Source organism: Mobula birostris, chromosome 10, assembly GCF_030028105.1.
Source record: "Mobula birostris isolate sMobBir1 chromosome 10, sMobBir1.hap1, whole genome shotgun sequence".
Taxonomy (NCBI): Eukaryota; Metazoa; Chordata; class Chondrichthyes; order Myliobatiformes; family Myliobatidae; genus Mobula; species Mobula birostris.
Genome location: NC_092379.1, coordinates 115005475 through 115026139, shown reverse-complemented (window position 1 = coordinate 115026139; position 20665 = coordinate 115005475). Strand labels below are relative to the sequence as shown.

General features: G+C 42.2%; 1 protein-coding gene across 1 annotated transcript in view; it reads left to right on the top strand.

Moving 5' to 3' along the window:
• Positions 1-19871, top strand: part of LOC140204264 (E3 ubiquitin-protein ligase XIAP-like) — a 52174-nt gene extending 32303 nt beyond the window's left edge. The window contains exons 5-7 of the mRNA XM_072270838.1: positions 13008-13056; positions 13243-13449; positions 18452-19871. Of these exons, the coding sequence (XP_072126939.1) occupies positions 13008-13056; positions 13243-13449; positions 18452-18642 (447 nt within the window). The 3' untranslated portion in view covers positions 18643-19871. The remainder of the gene's footprint in view (positions 1-13007; positions 13057-13242; positions 13450-18451) is intronic.
• Positions 19872-20665: the final 794 nt, after the last annotated feature.

The following is a 20665-nucleotide window of genomic DNA, read 5'->3' as shown; positions in this document are numbered from 1 at the left end:
GATACTAACTCCTCCAAATGCCACAATTGAATTTGCCTTCGCTAGAGTTTCTGGAAGTACGTTACAGACTCAACTCTATTTCTTTTATAAAAAAAAAGAAGAATTTTCAGGTCTCTTAGAAATCAACTTCATTCCATATCCCCAAGTCTTTACAATTCTACCATTTAATGTTTCCCCAAACTATTTTCTAGATTTGAATCATCATAATTGGGTCACTTTATTATTGTGTCCGTTCTGAGCAGAACAAATGTAAGCTGTTTGAATGTGTCAAGTTTCTCATTGTCAAAATTGTTTTCTGTCTCCTTTCTGCCCTGTCTTGAGTGCCTTTATCTTTTGTGATGTATATAGTACAGGAGCATTGTGGGAGGAACCAGCCTTTTTAAAAGTAATTCTATTTTCTTTGTGCCTGTACTTCTATTTATGCAGCCTAGGATCCTTTATCCTTTTTAAACCACTTTGCAATTGGAGGGATGTCCAGAGAGTAGAAGTTAACAATCACCTATGCAACAGAACCCTGTAATATTCTTGTTTCCACCCCCACCTGATCACTATTTTAAGGAATGTCCAAAAGAGTTTATTGTGCCTTATTTGCATTAACCAGATATAAGATTTGATATTTATCAGCATTACATATTAATCTCTTACATATGATCTGTTCCCTTCACTTGTCTATCTACCTCTGTCTAATGTGATATTCAAGTTCATTATGCCTTCAGGTTTTGCCATATGCCAGTTTGGAAATTTTCCTGTACATCCAGGTATTTTTGTAATATGTTCTGACATCTGAGAAATTCTTCTGCACACTTTCCTCTCATCTAAAACAGAATAGCTGTAGCCCAGAGGTTCCCAACCGTGGGTCCATGGCATAAAAAAGCTGGGACCCCTGCTTTAGATTGTTATTGATGCTATTCCTTTTCCAATTTTTCTCAGTTTTTACAGCCTTCTTTATTCCTACTGTCCTATCAAATGACTTTTGGAAGCTCCATATACACTAACTGCTTTTCCCTCATCAACTTTCCTTTAGCCATCAAAAAGCCTCCAATTTAAATACTTACAATGGGCTTTAATAAATGCATATGTTTTCTTCATCAATCTTTCCCTGTCTAGGTGATCCTGTCTATTTTTGCTTACTGACACTTTACCACCACTGATATTAGATAACTAGTCTTTCATTCCTAAGTTTCACCTGCAAACTTCTGAACAATGAAAGGTGTGGAGGAATAGAAAGCTCTTGAGAACCACATAAGTTCTTCAAAATTGCGGTACAAGTTGATAGGGTAGTTAACCAAGCATATTGTGTTTTGAGTTTCATTAGTGAGGAGATTGAGTGCAAGAACCATCAGATCATGTTACATCTTGATAAAACTCTGGTTAGACCACACTTGGAGTGTTGTGTTCAGTTCTGGTCCCCTCATTATAGGAATGATGTGTAAACTTTAAAGAGGGTGCAGAGGAGACTTAGCATGATGCGGGCTAGATGACAGCATGTCTTATGAAGATGGGTTGAACCTATCTTCATAGTAGTTTTTTCTCTTTTGGAGTAAATGAAGATGAAAGGTGACTTATTACATGTGTACAAGACGATAAGAGGTATTAATAGAGTGGATAACCAGCTATTTTTTCCAGGGTGGAAATAGCCAGTATGAGAGGCCATAATTTTAAGGTGATTGGAGGGAAAATATAAGGGGGTTGTCAGAAGTAGTGTTTTTGTTTAAACACCATGGTGGGTCATGGAACACTACCAGGATATTGTTGATAGCAAATACAGTAGGGACATTTAATAGAATCTTAGAAATGCACATTGATGAAAGAGAAATGGAGGGAAGTGTTAGATTGATCTTGGAGTAAGTTATAAGGTCGCACAACATCATGGGCCAAAGAGCCTGTACAATATGTAAGAGGCTAAATGTTGTTGTTGAACACAACTCCTGAATCGATTGAACCTCTCTAATTTTCTCATTTCCCTTGGCAAATTGGGCGGCATCCCATTCTGACCAAGTGATTTATCCACTTGTTGGTGTTTCCAGTACCTTATTTTTTAGCCAATCCAGACATTCAGTTTTGTTTTCTGAGACTCCAGCCATGATGTTTTCCTCAAGGAAGACTTGTATCAAATACTCATCTGGTAACTCAAGACTCACCTTTTGTCTCCATGATGTAATTTCTCAACAATGGGAAGATTTCATGAATGAATCACCCCTGCTTCACCTTGTGCAATTGATTTTCTTTTTTATTTGCTGCCAGGCTTCTCTCAAGCTTTCTCTGAGCTCTGTCGTCAACCTGGTTCAGGTTGTACTAGTAAGCTGAGTTCTTTCTGCTCTGTTCTATAATTTTTTTTTGGGGGGGGGGGAGTGTGTGGCATTGGCTTTAATTTCCTTGCTCTTGCCATAGTTGAGTGTTATCTCTACCTTCAAGTCCTCCATCTATTGAATAACAATTTTACCTGCCAAGGTTTGATTCCAGCTTGCCTTGGCCACATCTGATATATTTTTCTACCCCCCCACCATTTGAAATTGGGCCTTTTCCAAATAACTCTTAATCATAAAGTAGCACATATCCTAAATCCATAGCCATTCCAAACATTAAAGCTAAAACACTGCAGCATGAATATAGGCTATTGAGCCCAATTAGTCAATTTGGTCTTAGTTCCTAATCAGCTAGTCCCAATTTCTTGTTCACCCCACATTGCTCTAACCCTGCCCCTCCATGTACCTATCCAAATGTTCTTTGAATTATATTATTGTACCAGCCTCAACCATTTCTTGTGGCAGTATACTCCAATACTCACCATCCTCTGCATCAAAAAAGCAGCCCATGCCCCCAAGTTTTGGTCACCCCCTACCCTGGGGAAACAATTGTTAGTCCACCTTTATTTATGCCCCTCATAATAAATGTTTCTGTAAAGTCACTACTCATTCTCCTAAGTTCCAAGGAATAAAGTTCAAGACTGGCCAACTACTTTTTACTCAGGCCCTCTATATTTAACATCATCCATAGAAATCTTTCCTGCATACTTTCCATTTTTAACTTAGTCTTTTAAATGGGGTGATCAAAACTGTAAACAGTACTCCAAATGTAGCTTCTTAAACAACTACTACATAATTCCCCAGACCCTGAACTCAATAATTAGACTAATAGTCAGCTTGCTAATCACCTTTTAACTACCTGTGGTGCTGCTTTCAACAAACTATCCACTTGTACATGTTTCACCTATCACCTGTTGGTTCTCTCTCCACTCCTCCCACCTTTTAAATCTACTCCTCAGCTTTTTTCCCCCTCTAGTCCTGCCCAAAGTTTTCAGCCTGAAACATTGACTACACTTTTTTCCCGTAGGTGCTGCCTGGCCTGCTGAGTTCCTCCAACCATTTTGTGTGTGTGTTTTGCTCAGATTTCCAAGATCTGCACATTTTCTCGTTTGTCACTTGTACTCCAAAGTTCCTCTGTTTCATGATACAGTATGAATGGTAGGACACTAGAGAGTATGTCCTATGCTAGTTTGCCTTTCTGTATCTGTGTTGAAATCCATTTGCCATTCCTTGGCCCACTTCCCAAACTGATCAAGATCCCCTTATTATCCCTGATGACCCTCACTATCAACAGTACCTCCCAATTTTGTGTCATCTGCAAACTTGCTGATCAAGCCTTGTATATTTGTATCCAAATCATGCATATAAATGAATATATAACGAATGAATAACTAGGATCCTTGCAGTACACCACTAATTCTTGGCCTCCATTCTGAGAAACAATCATACATGGGCACACTCTACTCCTTACCACTGAGCCTATTTTGAACCCACCGATGTAGCTTTCACTGGATTCTTTGGGACCTACCCTTCTAATCCAGCGTACCATGTGGCACCTTGTCAAAAGCCTTCAAGTCCAAATGGTTAATATCCACTGCTCTACCCTTGTCTCTCGTTGATTACTTCAAAGAAATCTTTAAATGTTTCGTCAAGCATGACTTGCCAGACACTTCACCTGTGAGTCGGCTGGGATGATATACTGCGTCCGGTGCTCCTGATGTGGCCTTCTATGTACTGGCAAGACCTGATGCAGACTGGGAGATCATTTCACTGAACACCTACGCTCTGTCCGCCAGAGAAAGCAGGATCTCCCAGTGGCCACACATTTTAATTCCATGTCCCATTCCCATTCTGATACAGGTTTCCTCCGCCATCGGAAGGTAGAGTGTTCCTATGAAACGGTTCATAAGCTGGAATGTCATAAAGCGAAGAAGCAATTACCATTTATTTATATGGGAAAAATTTGTGAGCATTCGCAAACCCAAAAAATAACCTACTAAATCATGCAAAATAATGCATAATACCTAAAATAACAGTAACATATAGTAAAAGCAGGAATGATATGATAAATACACAGCCTATGTAAAGTAGAAATACTTTTCTACAATCATTACCTGTACTGTACACTCTCGGCAGAAAATCTCATGCAAGCACCCTCGGCAAAAACACTCTCCAGTAACCTTTAAGCTACGAAGCTGCCAAATCATACCAAATAACACACAAAAATACACAGCCGATATAAAGTAATGTATAAAGAAATAATGTATGTATGTACAGTGTAGTATTACTTACCGGAATTGGGACAGCACTGAGCACACGGACGATGGTGTGTTAGGCTGAGTTGTCGGAGGTTGGGGTGGTGCAGTGGCCCCCCACCCTCTGGGCAGCGACCCGATACTGATCCGCGAAGCATGAAGTGGTACAGCGGTAGCCAGTACGCACCCAACACATCTTTAAGAAAAAAACCAAAATAAACAAGCTAATTAATTAGGTGCTGCCCGGCACATAAATGTCAGCCCAGATCAGAGGCGATGCAATCAGAAACCGGCACTGATCTGGGCTGACAATTACGTGTTGGGCGGCACCTAATTAATTAGCATGTTTATGTTGGCTTTTTTCTTAAAGATGTGCTGGGTGCGTCCTGGCTACTGCTGCATTCTCCGCGAATCGGTATCTATTCACGTCCCGGGGGTTGGAACCATTAGGGTGGTGGGACACTGGGGTGTCATCTCATCGTCGATCAGGGCAGGCAGGTCACCTTCTTCTATGTCTGCCTGCCTCGATGTTGAAGGTCGCGGTTCGTCGTCTGCTGTGGCTGATGTGGAAGGCTTGAAAAACGACAGTATGCTTGACTGCTAGCCTCGCGCATTTTTCTATCATACAGTTCTTTGTAAGCACTCAAACCATCTTGCAAATATACCCTAAACCGACGTACCCTTTCAAAATTAAAATCATACTTTATCACTGCAGCGAAAATCTCATGCAGTTGCTTCGCGTTCAGTTCCTGGACGACTTCACTTTCGGTATGTTTGCTACTGCATTCAGTTTCAATTGTTATCCTTTCCTCTTCCAATTGCATCGGATCTTCATCTATCAGTTCTTGGTCATGCGATGCCAAAACTCTTCAACATCATCTTCGTCAACTTCCACAAGCCAAGCTCACTTCGTCCTTACTTCGTTCACCACGATCAAAACGCTTAATTATATCTAGTTTTACGCTAAGTGTAACACCCTTACGAGCTCTTTGAGGCTTTTCCGATACCTTAGAATTCATCTTGCAAACGGATGCTCAAAATAAAGCGACATAAAGCACAGATGCTCACAGGCACGTGTTTAAGCAATTCTGGCTAGAATGCTGTTCCAAATCTGGGGGAGAGTGGCTGCTCGGGGCAAGTGCTGCTTTTTTTCGTAACAGTGAAAACACCTTCTGTTAGTGAAAACAGGTAACTAATGTAGTTCTTTCGTAACAGTGAGGTTTCGTAAAGTGAACATTCGAAAAGCGGGGGACACCTGTATGTCTATTCATGGCCTTCTCTACTGTAAAGGTGAAGCCACACTCAGGTTGGAGAAACAACACCTTATATTCCATCTGGGTAGCCTCCAACCTGATGGCATGAACATTGACTTCTCTAACTTCCGCTTATGCCCCACCTCCCTCTCGTACCCCATCCGTTATTTATTTATATACTCACATTCTTTTTCTCTCTCTCCTTTCCCCCCTCCCCCTTTTCTTTCTCCCTGGGCCTCCTCTCCCATGATCCTCTCATACCCTTTTTGCCAATCTTGGCTCCATCTCTCCCCCTCCTGTCTTCTCCTATCATTTTGGATCTCCCCCTCTCCCTCCCACTTTCAAATCTCTTACCAGCTCTTCTTTCAGTTATTCCTGATGAAGGGTCTTGGCCCGAAACATTGACTGTACCTCTTCCTAGAGATGCTGCCTGGCCTGCTGCGTTCACCAGCAACTTTTTTGTGTGATGTGAGGCTGACAAGTCTGTATTTTCTTGGCTTGTCCTTGCTACCCTTTTTTTAAACAACAGAACAATATTAGCCACCTCCCCATCTTTGGAAACTTCACCAGTGACTAATGCTGAAACAATTAGCTCTGCGATAACTTCTGTATTTTCCTCTTCATCCTCCCACAATGTCAGAGGATGCATTTGGTCAGTCCCTGGGGATTTTTCTACCTTAATGCACTATAGGCCTGCAAGTACCTCCCTCCTGGAAATGTGAATGTCTTCCACAATATCTCCACTTTTTTCCATAATTGTTTCTCATGGGTTCCTTTGACACGTGCTTAGACTTAATGCACTAGGCTTCGTAAGAAATATTCTGATCAAACTTCCTCTGAACAGAAGCTCCTTTTCCCATCTTACCCTTCAGGAGATTGCTATTCCAGTTTATATTTGGATTGTCAAAATCCCCTCTTTCTGTTACTCCATGGTTTTAGCACATCACTGCAATTCTTCTACAAATTTACTGATCATCATTGATCCAAATGGTTCCAATTATATAATGAGCCCTCAGTTATTCAGACTGGTTTTGCATGTTTTCAAGTCACGTCAAGTCACTTTTTATTGTCATTTTGACCGTAACTGCTAGTCCGGTACACAGTAAAAATGAGACAATGTTTTTCAGGACCATGGTGCTACATGAAACAATACAAAAACTACACTGAACTATGTAAAACAACACAAAAAGTACACTAGACTACCGACCTACCCAGGACTGCATAAAGTGCACAAAACAGTGCAGGCATTACCATAAATAATAAACAAGACAATAGGCACAGTAGAGGGCAGTAGGTTGGTGTCAGTCCAGGCTCTGGGTATTGAGGAGTCTGATGGCTTGGGGGAAGAAATTGTTACATAGTCTGGTCGTGAGAGCCTGAATGCTTCGGTGCCTTTTGCCAGATGGCAGGAGGGAGAAGAGTTTGTATGAGGGGTGAGTGGGGTCCTTCATAATGCTGTTTGCTTTGCGGATGCAGCGCGTGGTGTAAATGTCTGTAACAGCGGGAAGAGAGACCCCGATGATCTTAGCTGACCTCACTATCCGCTGCGGGGTCTTGCAATCCAAGATGGTGCAATTTCCGAACCAGGCAGTGATGCATCTGCTCAGGATGCTCTCAGTACAAACTCTGTAGAATGTGGTGAGGATGGTGGGTGGAAGATGGACTTTTCTCAGCTTTCACAGAAAGTAGAGACGCTGCTGGGTTTTCTTTGCTATAGAGCTGGTGTTGAGGGACCAGGTGAAATTCTCCACCAGGTGAACACCAAGAAACTTGGTGCTCTTAACGATCTGTACGTAGGAGCTGTCAGTGTTCAGTGGAGAGTGGTTGCTCTGTGCTCTCCTGAAGTCAACAACCATCTCTTTTGTTTTGTTCACATTCAGAGACAAGTTGTTGGCTCTGCACCAGTCCGTTAGCCGCTGCACCTCCTCTCTGTATGTTGACTCATCGTTCTTGCTGATGAGACCCACCACGGTCGTGTCATTGGCAAACTTGATGATGTGGTTCGAGCTGTGTGTTGCAGCACATTTGTGGGTCAGCAGAGTGAACAGCAGTGGACTGAGCACACAGCCCTGGGGGGCCCCCGTGCTCAGTGTGATGGTGTTGGAGATGCTGCTTCCAATCCGGGCTGTCTGAGGTCTCCCAGTCAGGAAGTCTAGAATCCAGTTGCAGAGGGAGGTGTTCAGGCCCAGTAGGGTCAGCTTTCCAATCAGTTTCTGAGGACTGATTGTGTTGAATGCTGAACTGAAGTCTGTGAACAGCTTTCGAACGTACGTGTCTTTTTTTTGTCCAGGTGGGTTAGGGCCAGGTGGAGGGTGATGGCAATGGCATTGTCTGCTGAACGGTTGGGACAGTACACGAACTGCGGGGACCAGTGAGGGGGGCAGCAGGGTCTTGATGTGCCTCATGACGAGCCTCTCGAAACACTTCATGATGATGGATGTGAGTGCAACAAGATGGTAGCTGTTGAGGCAGGACAATGAAGGCTTCTTTGGCACGTGGACGATGGTGGCAGCCTTGAAGCACGTAGGAACGACAGCACTGCTCAGGGAGATGTTGAGATTATCTGCTAGCTGGCCTGAATATTCTCTAAGCACTCTGCCAGGAATATTGTCTGGTCCAGCAGCCTTCCGTGGGTTGACCCTGCAGAGGGTTCTCCTCCCATTGGCCACGGTAAGACACAGCACCTGGTCAGTTGAAGGAGGGGTGGTCTTCCTCGCCGCCACGTCATTTTCCATCTCAAAATGAGTGTAGAAGTTGTTCAGCTCACCTGGGACGGAGGTATCACCCGCACAGTCAGGTGATGTTGTCCTGTGGTTGGTGATGTCCTGAATGCCCTTCCACATGTGCCGCGTGTCGCTGCTGTCCTGGAAGTGGCTGTGGATTCGCGGGGCATGTGCACGCTTTGCCCCTCTGATGGCCTGGGACAGTTTGGCCCTCGCTGTTGTTAGGGCTGCCTTGTCGCCTGCTCTGAAGGCGAAGTCACGGGTCCTCAGCAGCGCACGCACCTCCGCGGTCATCCATGGCTTCTGGTTAGTGATGGTCTTGGACACAGTGACGTCATCGATGTAGCTAGTCACTGACGCCGTGTACTCCTCTAAGTTGGTAAAGTCACCATTGGTTGCAGCCTCCCTGAACATGTGCCAGTCAGTGTGCTCAAAGCAGTCTTGAAGAGCAGAGTTGGCTCCTGCTGGCCAGGTTTTCACCTGCTTCTGAGCTGGTCTGGAGCACCTGACAAGCGGTCTGTATGCTGGGATTAGCATAACAGAGATGTGGTCTGAGTAACCGAGGTGGGGGTGGTGCTCCGCCCAGTACGTGTCAGGAATGTTTGTGTAAACAAGGTCCAACATGTTCTCCCTTCTTGTTGCAAAGTCCACATTCTGATGCAGCCTGGGGAGCACTGATTTAGGGTTCGCGTGGTTAAAATCTCTGGCGACAATGAACAGTCCATCAGGGTGTGCGTTCTGCAGTTCACTAATAGCCCCACACAGTTCACAGAGCACCTCCTTAGCATTAGCGCTGGGGGGAATGTAGACACTGACTATAAGGACAGTGGTGAATTCCTGTGGTAAATAAAATGGTCTGCATCTAACAGTCACAAACTCCACGAACGAGGAGCAGTACCTGGAAACCAACACAGAGTTCTTGCACCATTCCGTATTGATGTAAACACACAAGCCACCACCACGAGTCTTATCAGAAAGAGCTGCACCCCTGTCTGCTTGAAACAGGGCGAGCCTGTCTAGCTGAATGGTGGCATCCGGGATTCTGTTGGTGAGCCATGTTTCTGTGAAAACATAATACATATCATCTATAGTACATGAACCAGCACAGAAAGAACATTTAATACTGGAAACAAACAAACCCAGGCCGGGTCTTTATGTGCCGCTGTTGTGACTCCCGTCTCCCCTTCCCCCACCAATACCCTGCAATCCTGTCTCCTTCAGATCCCACCGTCAGCTCCTGGGCCCTCGGAGGCTCCATCTTCCTCTCACCCCAACCCTCCCCTCTCCACTGACACCCCCAGCCTACCCCCTCTGATCCCAGCTCTCATCCGTGCCGGGCCTTTACCATCCCCTTCGACCTTCAACTGTCGGAGGCAGAACGCTCTATTCTCAGTAAGGGCCTCACCTTTGTCCCCCTTCGCCCACACCTCAGTGAGTTCCGTGTTCGCCATGATGCGGAACATTTCTTCCGCCGTCTCCGAGCCTACTTCTTCGGCAAGGACTCTTCCACCCCCACCGATGACCCCTTCTCCCGTCTTCAACCCTCCTCTTCTTCGTGGACACCCCGCTCTGGTCTTCTGCCTGCTCTGGATCTCTTTATCGCTAATTGCCGACGGGACATCAACAGTCTCGACTTCACCGCACCTTGTCCCCATTCCAACCTCTCTCCTTCGGAACGCTCTGCTCTCCACTCCCTCCGCACTAATCCTAACCTTATTATTAAACCCGCCAATAAGGGGGGTGCTGTTGTAGTCTGGCGTACTGATCTCTACCTTGCCGAGGCACAGCGACAACTCGCGGATACCTCCTCTTATTTACCCCTCGATCGTGACCCCACTAAGGAGCACCAGGCCATTGTCTCCCACACCATCACCGACTTTATCCGCTCAGGGGATCTCCCATCCACTGCTACCAACCTTATAGTTCCCACACCCCGCACTTCCCGTTTCTACCTCCTACCCAAGATCCACAAACCTGCCTGTCCTGGCCGACCTATTGTCTCAGCTTGTTCCTGCCCCACCGAACTCATTTCTGCATACCTCGACACTGTTTTATCACCCCTTGTTCAATCCCTTCCGACCTATGTTCGTGACACTTCTCACGCTCTTAAACTTTTCGATGATTTTAAGTTCCCTGGCCCCCACCGCTTTATTTTCACCATGGATGTCCAGTCCCCATCAGGAAGGTCTTAAAGCTCTACGCTTCTTTTTGGATTCCAGACTTAATCAGTTCCCCTCTACCACCACTCTGCTCCATCTAGCGGAATTAGTCCTTACTCCTAATAATTTCTCCTTTGGTTCCTCCCACTTCCTCCAAACTAAAGGTGTAGCTATGGGCACCCGTATGGGTCCTAGCTATGCCTGCCTTTTTGTTGGGTTTGTGGAACAATCTATGTTCCGTGCCTATTCTGGTATCTGTCCCCCACTTTTCCTTCGCTACATCGACGACTGCATTGGCGCTGCTTCCTGCACGCATGCAGAACTCATTGACTTTATTAACTTTGCCTCCAACTTTCACCCTGCCCTCAAGTTTACCTGGTCCATTTCCGACACCTCCCTCCCCTTTCTAGATCTTTCTGTCTCTGTCTCTGGAGACAGCTTATCCACTGATGTCTACTATAAGCCTTCTGACTCTCACAGCTATCTGGACTATTCCTCTTCTCACCCTGTCTCTTGCAAAAATGCCATCCCCTTCTCGCAATTCCTCCATCTCCGCCGCATCTGCTCTCAGGATGAGGCTTTTCATTCTAGGACGAGGGAGATGTCTTCCTTTTTTAAAGAAAGGGGCTTTCCTTCCTCCACTATCAACTCTGCTCTTAAACGCATCTCCCCCATTTCACGTACATCTGCTCTCACTCCGTCCTCCCGCCACCCCACTAGGAATAGGGTTCCCCTGGTCCTCACCTACCACCCCACCAGCCTCTGGGTCCAACATATTATTCTCCGTAACTTCCGCCACCTCCAACGGGATCCCATCACTAAGCACATCTTTCCCTCCCCCCCTCTCTCTGCATTCCGCAGGGATCGCTCCCTACACAACTCCCTTGTCCATCCGCCCCCCCCCCCATCCCTCCCCACTGATCTCCCTCCTGGCACTTATCCGTGTAAGCGGAACAAGTGCTACACATGCCCTTACACGTCCTCCCTTACCACCATTCAGGGCCCCAAACAGTCCTTCCAGGTGAGGCAACACTTCACCTGTGAGTCGACTGGGGTGATATACTGCGTCCGGTGCTCCCGATGTGGCCTTTTATATATTGGCGAGACCAGACACAGACTGGGAGACCGCTTTGCTGAACATCTATGCTCTGTCCGCCAGAGAAAGCAGGATCTCCCAGTGGCTACACATTTTAATTCCACATCCCATTCCCATTCTGATATGTCCATCCACGGCCTCCTCTACTGTAAAGATGAAGCCACACTCAGGTTGGAGGAACAACACTTTATATTCCGTCTGGGTAGCCTCCAACCTGATGGCATGAACATCGACTTCTCTAACTTCCGCTAAGGCCCCACCTCCCCCTCGTACCCCATCTGCTACTCATTTTTATGCACACATTCTTTCTCTCACTCTCCTTTTTCTCCCTCTGTCCCTCTGAATATACCTCTTGCCCATCCTCTGGGTCCCCCCCCCCACCCCTGTCTTTCTTTCCGGACCTCCTGTCCCATGATCCTCTCGTATCCCCTTTTGCCTATCACCTGTCCAGCCCTTGGCTCTATCCCTCCCCCTCCTGTCTTCTCCTATCATTTTGGATCTCCCCCTCCCCCTCCAACTTTCAAATCCCTTACTCACTCTTCCTTCAGTTAGTCCTGACGAAGGGTCTCGGCCTGAAACGTCGACTGCACCTCTTCCTACAGATGCTGCCTGGCCTGCTGCGTTCACCAGCAACTTTGATGTGTGTTGGTTGATTTAATACTGGACATTAAGTTGCTCAGTTGAAAACATTTTGTCCTTCCCAATAATGCTTTTAAACTTTTGATTTGTCATATGGAATTTGCAGGCAGTCTAGTAAAGACAATTGGGTACTATACCAACAACAAGGTCAAGGCTGCAAAGATTTTAAGCCCTGGCAATCCATCCCTTTAAAATGGCAATTTGATCTAATTTTGTAGCTGATTTGTCAACCCCAAGGAACAGCATGCAATTTGGAGAATTTTCCAAGAAGTTATTCAACAAAATTAGTGAAGATACAGCTGTTTGACACCCTGCAGAAATAACAAAAAATTAATGCCAATCTAATAATCTTTTAAGATTTTGCATTATACCAGCTCAAGGTGATAAATTGTCAATTTGCATTTCTCATTTGTTCATTGACAGATTATATAGTGACCAGATACTTTGTGTAGGAGTTTCTTTCTGTGAAGGGCACTATGCTTGCAGCAGCTGGAGGTTTAAGTTCTGTGTGTTTGTGTGTAATTTCCAAACTTGTTTTTATGTGGATCATAACTTAAGTATAACTTTTTATTTCAGAATCAAGCACAGCCACAAGATGGTCGATTTGCTCTTCCCTCAGAATCTGGTTGGTATTGCACATTTTAAAATTCATCCTAGAATATGGAGAAACATTGAACCACTAAGTTTTTGCTCCTGTTATCCACTAGAATCTTAGAGAGCAATATAGCTTCGAGTCTCTCAATGTATACTATGTATTCTATTCAATATTCTTTGTTTTTGGAGGTAATAGATCTGTTCTATTTTGTATTAGCTTTTTCAGAAAGCTTGTTAATGCAGAGTCCTGCAGTAATGGGTGCTCTTGAGATGGGATTTGACAAGGTGCTGATAATGGAACTGGTGAAAAAGAAAATGGAATCAACAAATGATAACTACAACTCTGTGGAAGATTTGGTTGGAGATCTTCTGGCACAAGAGGGAAAAACGCAGGACCAGAATCAGAAACATGAAGAAAAAGAAGGTAATGTAATATTGCATTTGGGTGCTCAATCCTCATGAAACCTCAATTTAAATGCATTTTAAATGTAAATGATCAACAAAGCAGGAATGGCCTACTTCTGCACGAATCTGTCCGAGCTGTGCTTGTACTCTCCAAGCTTCATGTTGTCACATTTCATCTAGAATAAATTCCTTTCTCCCATGTCCAAACTAAAGAGGATTTACAGTGTGACCAAACTGAAATGTTTCAGCCTCATTGTACAGATTCTCTTCAACCTGTACTTTATGCAGTCTCAAATCTGAATGCTTACCAGAAAGTTTCTGTGCACTGTATACCAAGTTCATGCACGTGCGTATAGCAAATTCGGAGACAATGGAGCAATAAAGTATGACTATGACTATAACAAGTATTTTAGTTGCAGCAGTACAATACAAAACATGATAAATATTAAAAAAATCAATTGCAGTAAGTGTATTTATCATGTATATTAAATTGTTAAATTAAAAATAGTGCAATAACAGAAATAATTAAAGTGAAGTAGTGTACATGGGTTCAGTGTCCATTTAGAAATCAGTTGGCAGAGGGGAAGAAGCTGTTCCTGCATCACTGAGTGTGTGCCTTCAGGCTTCTGTACCCTTTTCCTGATGATAACGATGAGAAGAGGGCATGTCCTGGGTGATGGGGGTCCTTAATAATGGACACTGCTTTCTGAGGCACCGCTCCTTGGAGATTCCTTGGAGGTGAGTACACAAGATGGAGCTGACTAAATTTTACAAGTTTCTGTAGCTTTCATTCTTGTGCAGTGGCACCCCCCCCCCCCCACCAAATGCCAGATAGAATGATGCAGCCTGACAGAGTAGTCTCCACAGTACATCTATAGAAGTTTGAGTGTTTCAGGTGACATACCGAATCGTTTCAAAATCCAAATGAAATATACCCATGATCTTGCCGCCTTTTAAGCTGTTAGAATTTTGGTAAAGAATGACTTTGATGAAATTGCACCAACCATGAGTTCAAGATCGCAAGGCTTCTGAACCCTGGCAATTTGGTTTGATTTTTGTGGTTGTGGCCCCTGGGGATTTTCTGAGTTCTGTGCTGCTTGAAGCAGCCTGCAATATTTTCTTGTTAAACACTTGGAATGTGTTCTCCTGAAACCTGGATGTATTTACTTGTTGTCCTGTTGTACTCCTAGAGCTAGCTGGCTGAACAAAGATATGTGCATTACAAGACAGAGTGGATTTGATATTTAGACAATTCTTGGAGTAAACCATGTGCCCCAGCATCTGTAGCCTTTGCGCAATCAACAAATAATGTTTCTTTTTCCAGCAACAGCTTCATATTTGACTTAAAATGGACACTTTTTTGACCTTTTCTTTATTCCTTTCACTAAATGGCATGGACTAAGAATATTTATATAATTAAATACTGTACCTTCTGTACCTTTTATGTTAGAAGTATTGTGCTTCTCATTTTTAAATCAAGAAGGTTGAAGTTCAATATTAAAACGGCATTTTGACTGAAAGTGCCTTATTTGGGAAAAATAAGCTATTTAACATGGAATAAGTAGGGCAGAGGCTACTTTGTCTCTTGACGCAAAGCTCCAACTATTATAGAAAATTTTAATCATCCCATTCTCTGGTTCTTTTCCCTTTGCTCTCGTGTACCTATTCACTTTGATTTTGGAGAAGAAAAAAAACTAATTAACTGTGTTTCCAGCAGTCATACAGTCATGTAACTACTTATTTTAAGTAGTTTAAGTAAATATCACCATTTTCCTTGGACCTGTTGTCCATCAATTGAAGAACAGTTTTGTTCCTCCTGTGAGGGAACAGATTCCTCTGATCCTCTCTGAGTACAATGATATTATACATATACATGGTGTACCCTTGACCTTTTCTCTGGTCTAAAGGGAGCAATCCCACTTTAAATATTTTAATCCTGCATCTAAATTGCTTTGCCTCTGAAATAATTATTGTAACACTGTGTAACCTCATTTAGATCATTACATCTTTTCTAAGATTGTAACTAAAATTAATAATCAAGTAATCATGTGCCTTTCAAAAGCTGAATGTAACCTTTGTCACCTTTTGCTCTTCCTGTCTTTCAATTTTCACCTTTTCTTTTGGCCTACTCTATTCATTCTTTTCAACAGAACTATACATCTGGCATTTGTATACACTTAATTTCCTATAATGCAAGATGATCAGTGGAAGCAGGAGACAGATTGCAAATTTTGGAATCTGTACCAAAACTGAAATGGTTGGAGGAACCCAATGGGTCAGACAGCATCTGATGACAAGTGGACAGATGACATTTTGTGTTGTGACTCTTCAACTCAGTTATTGACCACTGCAGCTCTGTGGCCCATCTAGTCCATGATGAATGGTTATTCTGCCTAGTCCTATCAACCTACACCATAATCCCCCATACACCTCCCATCCATGTACCTGTCCAAACCTTTCTTTAGTGTTACAATTCAAACCTATGTGCTCTAATTTAATGTTTTGTGGCACCCCGCTTCAGTCCAAATACACCATGTAATTGATGTGTTCAAAAACTTTGTTAATTACTACTAAGCTCCAACATACTTCAGGTATGGTTTTCTTTTCCAAATCATTGTTCACTCTCTGCAATTCCTAATTGCCCTTTTCGCAATGTCCTCCATTTTCCCTGCAATTGTTTGGGTTAACAGGTCTACCTTGTTTTCTGTTTTTCTTTCATAGAAGGTTACATTTGCAAACTTGTAAACTCTTGGAACATTCCTAGAACTCAGGAATTTTAGGTAAAGGTAGTTAAGGCATTCAATATCTTCATAGTCATTACCTGCAAAAACAACTGGGAAGCAAGTCATCAGATCCAGGAGATCACTTGTATTATTGTACCTTTAAGTGATAGAAATTTATTTAAGTTCATTTACTTTAGTGTTTTAGTTCTCAACTATTTCTGAAAGGTTTGCTGCACCTTTCCTGAAGGCAGACAAAATATTGGTTTAATTTCTCTGCCACTTTCTTATTCCCTAATGCTCTATAAGGAACCACAAGAACTAATGTTTTCATTTTGCATTTCAATAGCTCTTGCAATGTGTTTGTTTCCTGGCTGCCACTACTTGTATTCATATCAATCCCTTTCTGAAACTTTTCTAATTCTCAGGTATCCTGCCTTTTAGCAACATTATTAAGCTTTTCCCATGACTGATTAAATAATAAATCTGTCACTTTTATTGATGGCCATGTTGAGACCACTTTCCTTGTTGGGATTTTTTTTTAAACCTGGAAGCGTGTGTTAGCCTTTGCTTCTTAATTGTAACACCTTTTGAATGTAATTTCCCAAAGCAGCATAGCCAACCTGTATCTTGTCATTTTTCAGTTTGTAATTAGCAGTTGAGGCCCAGATTTTTGTATGAACTGAATTATTCTTTGGATGAAATTGATCATATGATCTGTGTTCCATTGATGTCCCTTAATCATCAATTAACCCATTTTCATTACACTCAATCAAAAATGGCCTTTTCCCTTGTTGGTTCCTTGATCCAAGAAATAACAAGGTGTTTCCTCACTACTCGTTCAGCCTTTCCACTAGATATTTAAATGTGATTGGCCCAAACTGTGCATAGATGAATGTTTCCCTAAGTAAGAGTTTTATGCTTCTTAGATACACCTCTGATTAATTCATACCAAGCTCAGTCATGTGTTGGCTATTTCAGTCCCCGGTGTTGGATTACTCAGCAGGAATTGGAGTGCCATCCTGTGTTAATGCCCTGTTGTCAGTGTTCCTCTGTAATGCATTGCCTACCCTTGCTGAGTATACCCAGCAAATCTTGTTTCTAGATTTCTAGCAAATGGAGATTTTCAATTGTTTCTACCTTTTGTTTGTCCTTGAATCCAAACTATTTTTATCAAATCTGAGTTGAGGTTTTCTCCTAATTTTATTTTCATTCCATTCTTCTATACAGTAAGTTTCCCACATCCTTCTCTTTTCAGTGTCACCAGTCATTCCAACTTCCCACACTCTTGTGCTCTACCTGTTCACAAACTTGTCTCAGTACCTTCCTTGTCCTTCCCCTGTGTTACAATCAAGATATGGGTGATTGACAGCCTCACTACTCATCAGCTATACTTCAGTTTTCATTTCAGATCTGCTATATAATCATCACTTTGGGATGTATTTTGGGATATCTAGTTTTGCTCTGTGTAGCTTTTTCATTTATTAGAACTTGATTGTACCCCCATGTGATTTATGCTTACAATTTGCCAACCTTGTTCATTGTTCATCTGCCACTTACACATGTCCATTCTTTGGTTTGTATTTTAGCTTGTTTCGGTCTCACTCGGTCATCCCATATTACTTAATGTCCTGTGTTATTTGACATTAATGCTGACTCTATTCTTGCTTTCTAGTACAGCATATTGTAACCTACTACTCTCCAATTTAAAGTGCACCTTAACCATGTTATCTTTCCCTTGTGCTCTTTGTCATATAATGTCCACTCTAAACTCATCCATACTCTTGATTCCACAAGGATGAAAAGACCAAAGAGCATTTTCTTTCTTTCTCTCTCTCTCTCTCTCTCTCTCTCTCTATCTCCCTCTCTCTCTCTCTCTCTCTATATCTCTCTCTCTCTCTCTCTATCTCTCTCTCTCTATCTCTCTCTCTCTATCTCTCTCTCTCTATCTCTCTCTCTATCTCTATCTCTCTCTCTATCTCTCTCTCTCTCTATCTCTCTCTCTCTCTATCATGTGCTCACCTTTACTATCTTTCTTAACTTGTGATGGCATTAATTTACTGTCTCTGGGTGTTGCTTTCTAATTTGTCCATGAAAATCCATGTCCATGTTAACAAGATTCTTTGTCTCAGAATAAGTCCAAAAAGAAGTACTGGAACTATTCAAGTTAGGCCACATCTGTGGGAAGCAAAACAGATGACGTTTTGGATCAAAGGATCTTTGTCAGAACTGGAAATTGTATTTTGGGTACTTGCGTAGACAGACTTTTGATATCTAATTTTTCTTTATCTATTTTCATAGTTACAAATATGCAGGAGCAACTGAAAAAACTGAAGGAAGAGAAATCCTGCAAAATTTGCTGGGATCGAGATGTTAGCATTGCCTTTCTACCCTGTGGCCATATAGCCACATGTAAAGAATGTTCTTCTGTAAAGACATGCCCAATTTGTTGTTCCAAAATTCTGGAGCGTGTTAGAATATACATGGCTTAGTCAATGGAGAAACAACTTAAAAATGCAAATGAAGGTGATATTAGCAATTCCATTTAACAAATGTTATGCAATGATAAATGCAGTCACTTTATATAATACACAGATATAATTGTACTCTACTCCACAGTTAACTTAATTCCACAATCCAAGCAATATGAACATATTTAAGTGAATTTATATGTTGGAAGGATTGCATTTTTATTAAACAAGTTGATGAGATTTTCAGCATCTTTCAAGTGGCATGCTTTGTAAGGACCTCTTGGATCTTGGAGGTTTGCTTCAAATTTCAACCTTTTCGTTTCAATATGATGAAAGTTGACAACATTTGGACACTAGATACAAAGTATTAAATTTAATGTCATTTACTGTACAGAACCTTGTAGAATATTTGGGTGGTGTTAAGTTTCAATCATTGGGTGTGTACACAGTTATCCAGCGACTAAATTATCTGTCAAGATCGTAGTGGATTTGGTGGAATTGTCACTTTGTGGCTTTGTCAAGTTCAATCCACAATTGGATGTATTTTGATCTTTGTTTCCAAATGCTGTCATTCACATGAGGAGATGATGAAAGAACCAGGAGTTGGGTGAAGGATGTGTAAATGTTGAGTAAATCAGAACAAAAAGTACATGAATTTTAAAAGGATTCAATTTAAAAAGTAACAATGAAGAAATCTGGTAAAATGTGTAAATTCTGGTCTGTTAGGTGAAGTAAGTAGTGTTCATTCCTGGATTGTGGAACTGTATCTTCTGGCACAAGTTTTGCAGCTTTTGTCTGTTTCGGGACATGAGGAATGGTGAATGGTAATCCTACGGCAAAGCAACCCAATATCAGAATGAGTATTCTGCTCATAATTGGTTTATTCTTGGCTGTTTTGCAAAGAATACTTTTTAAATGCTGCATATTGTTTGAAATTGTCGTTAAAACATTTACAATGAAGATAGGACTTAAAGTTGAATGTCCATTTTATTTGGGATGGGATATAGAAATTAAGTTCTAATTTACTTGACTGAAATCAGTCTGCAGATAAACTATATTCTGATTTGTGTATATTTAGAATTTTAATGTATTCTGGATGAAAGGAATAAAATTTTCTCTAAGATATTTTAATGATTTATATTAACTTGTATTTTTGGGGGGCAAAGAATTCTCTGTTCTGATTTGACACTTAGTGATGTGTTTTTAAAGTATAATTGAGAGGCTGTAAAGAATTTGTAATAAAAGTTCATTACTGAATTCTAGTGAAATGTTTGTTCCAGTCTGTCTTGCTTAATTACTTGGAGTTGGGGAGGGGCGGCGAGGGAATAACTAAGTTGTGCATTATGGCACAGGCAGGTAATTCCTCCTCATGAATCTAGGCTTGGGATAGTTTGCACATGTATACCATTAGTGGGGTATCACGTGTCATAATGTGCTTTCAGTACAAGGCTTTTGCCTTGACAAAGTCAATTATCTTGCCTGCAGTTCTCAACTGCTCTGGATATTTTGTGGTCTCAGATTCTTGAGTTTAGCTTCTGTGATCTCCTGATTATTACGTGTATTGCCATGGCTTTGTTAGATAAGAAGTTTAAAGATTTCTAGTCAGTCTCAAGATCTGCTGTATAATCCGCTAATGCTAACTCTGAATTGGGCTGTGCAATCAGAAGAGATGTGGTCTTTATTGGTTGTAGATTCCTTCCATTAGATATCCTGCAACTCTTAACTAACGAGATATTAATTTGTTTGGTAACCTGAAAAAATGAGAATTATGCTCTTACTCATTTCAAGCTTGTTTTCAAAAATAATTGTGTTTGCTATTGTGTTCCAGAAAGCAACTTAGTGAAGCCAATTAATTTTTTCTGTCACCTTGAAATATTAAAGAGTGACTGGAAGTTGCAGAAACTATTCCAATTCTACCTGTTCACCCCCCCCCCCCCCCCCAGCTATGGCTTTGAGCTTTTCAGGCAACCTGACAGTGCTTGGCTCTAATAATCATCATTAGTTTGCCCTGGGAATGCTTTTGTTTGCATTTGTCATTTTTCAC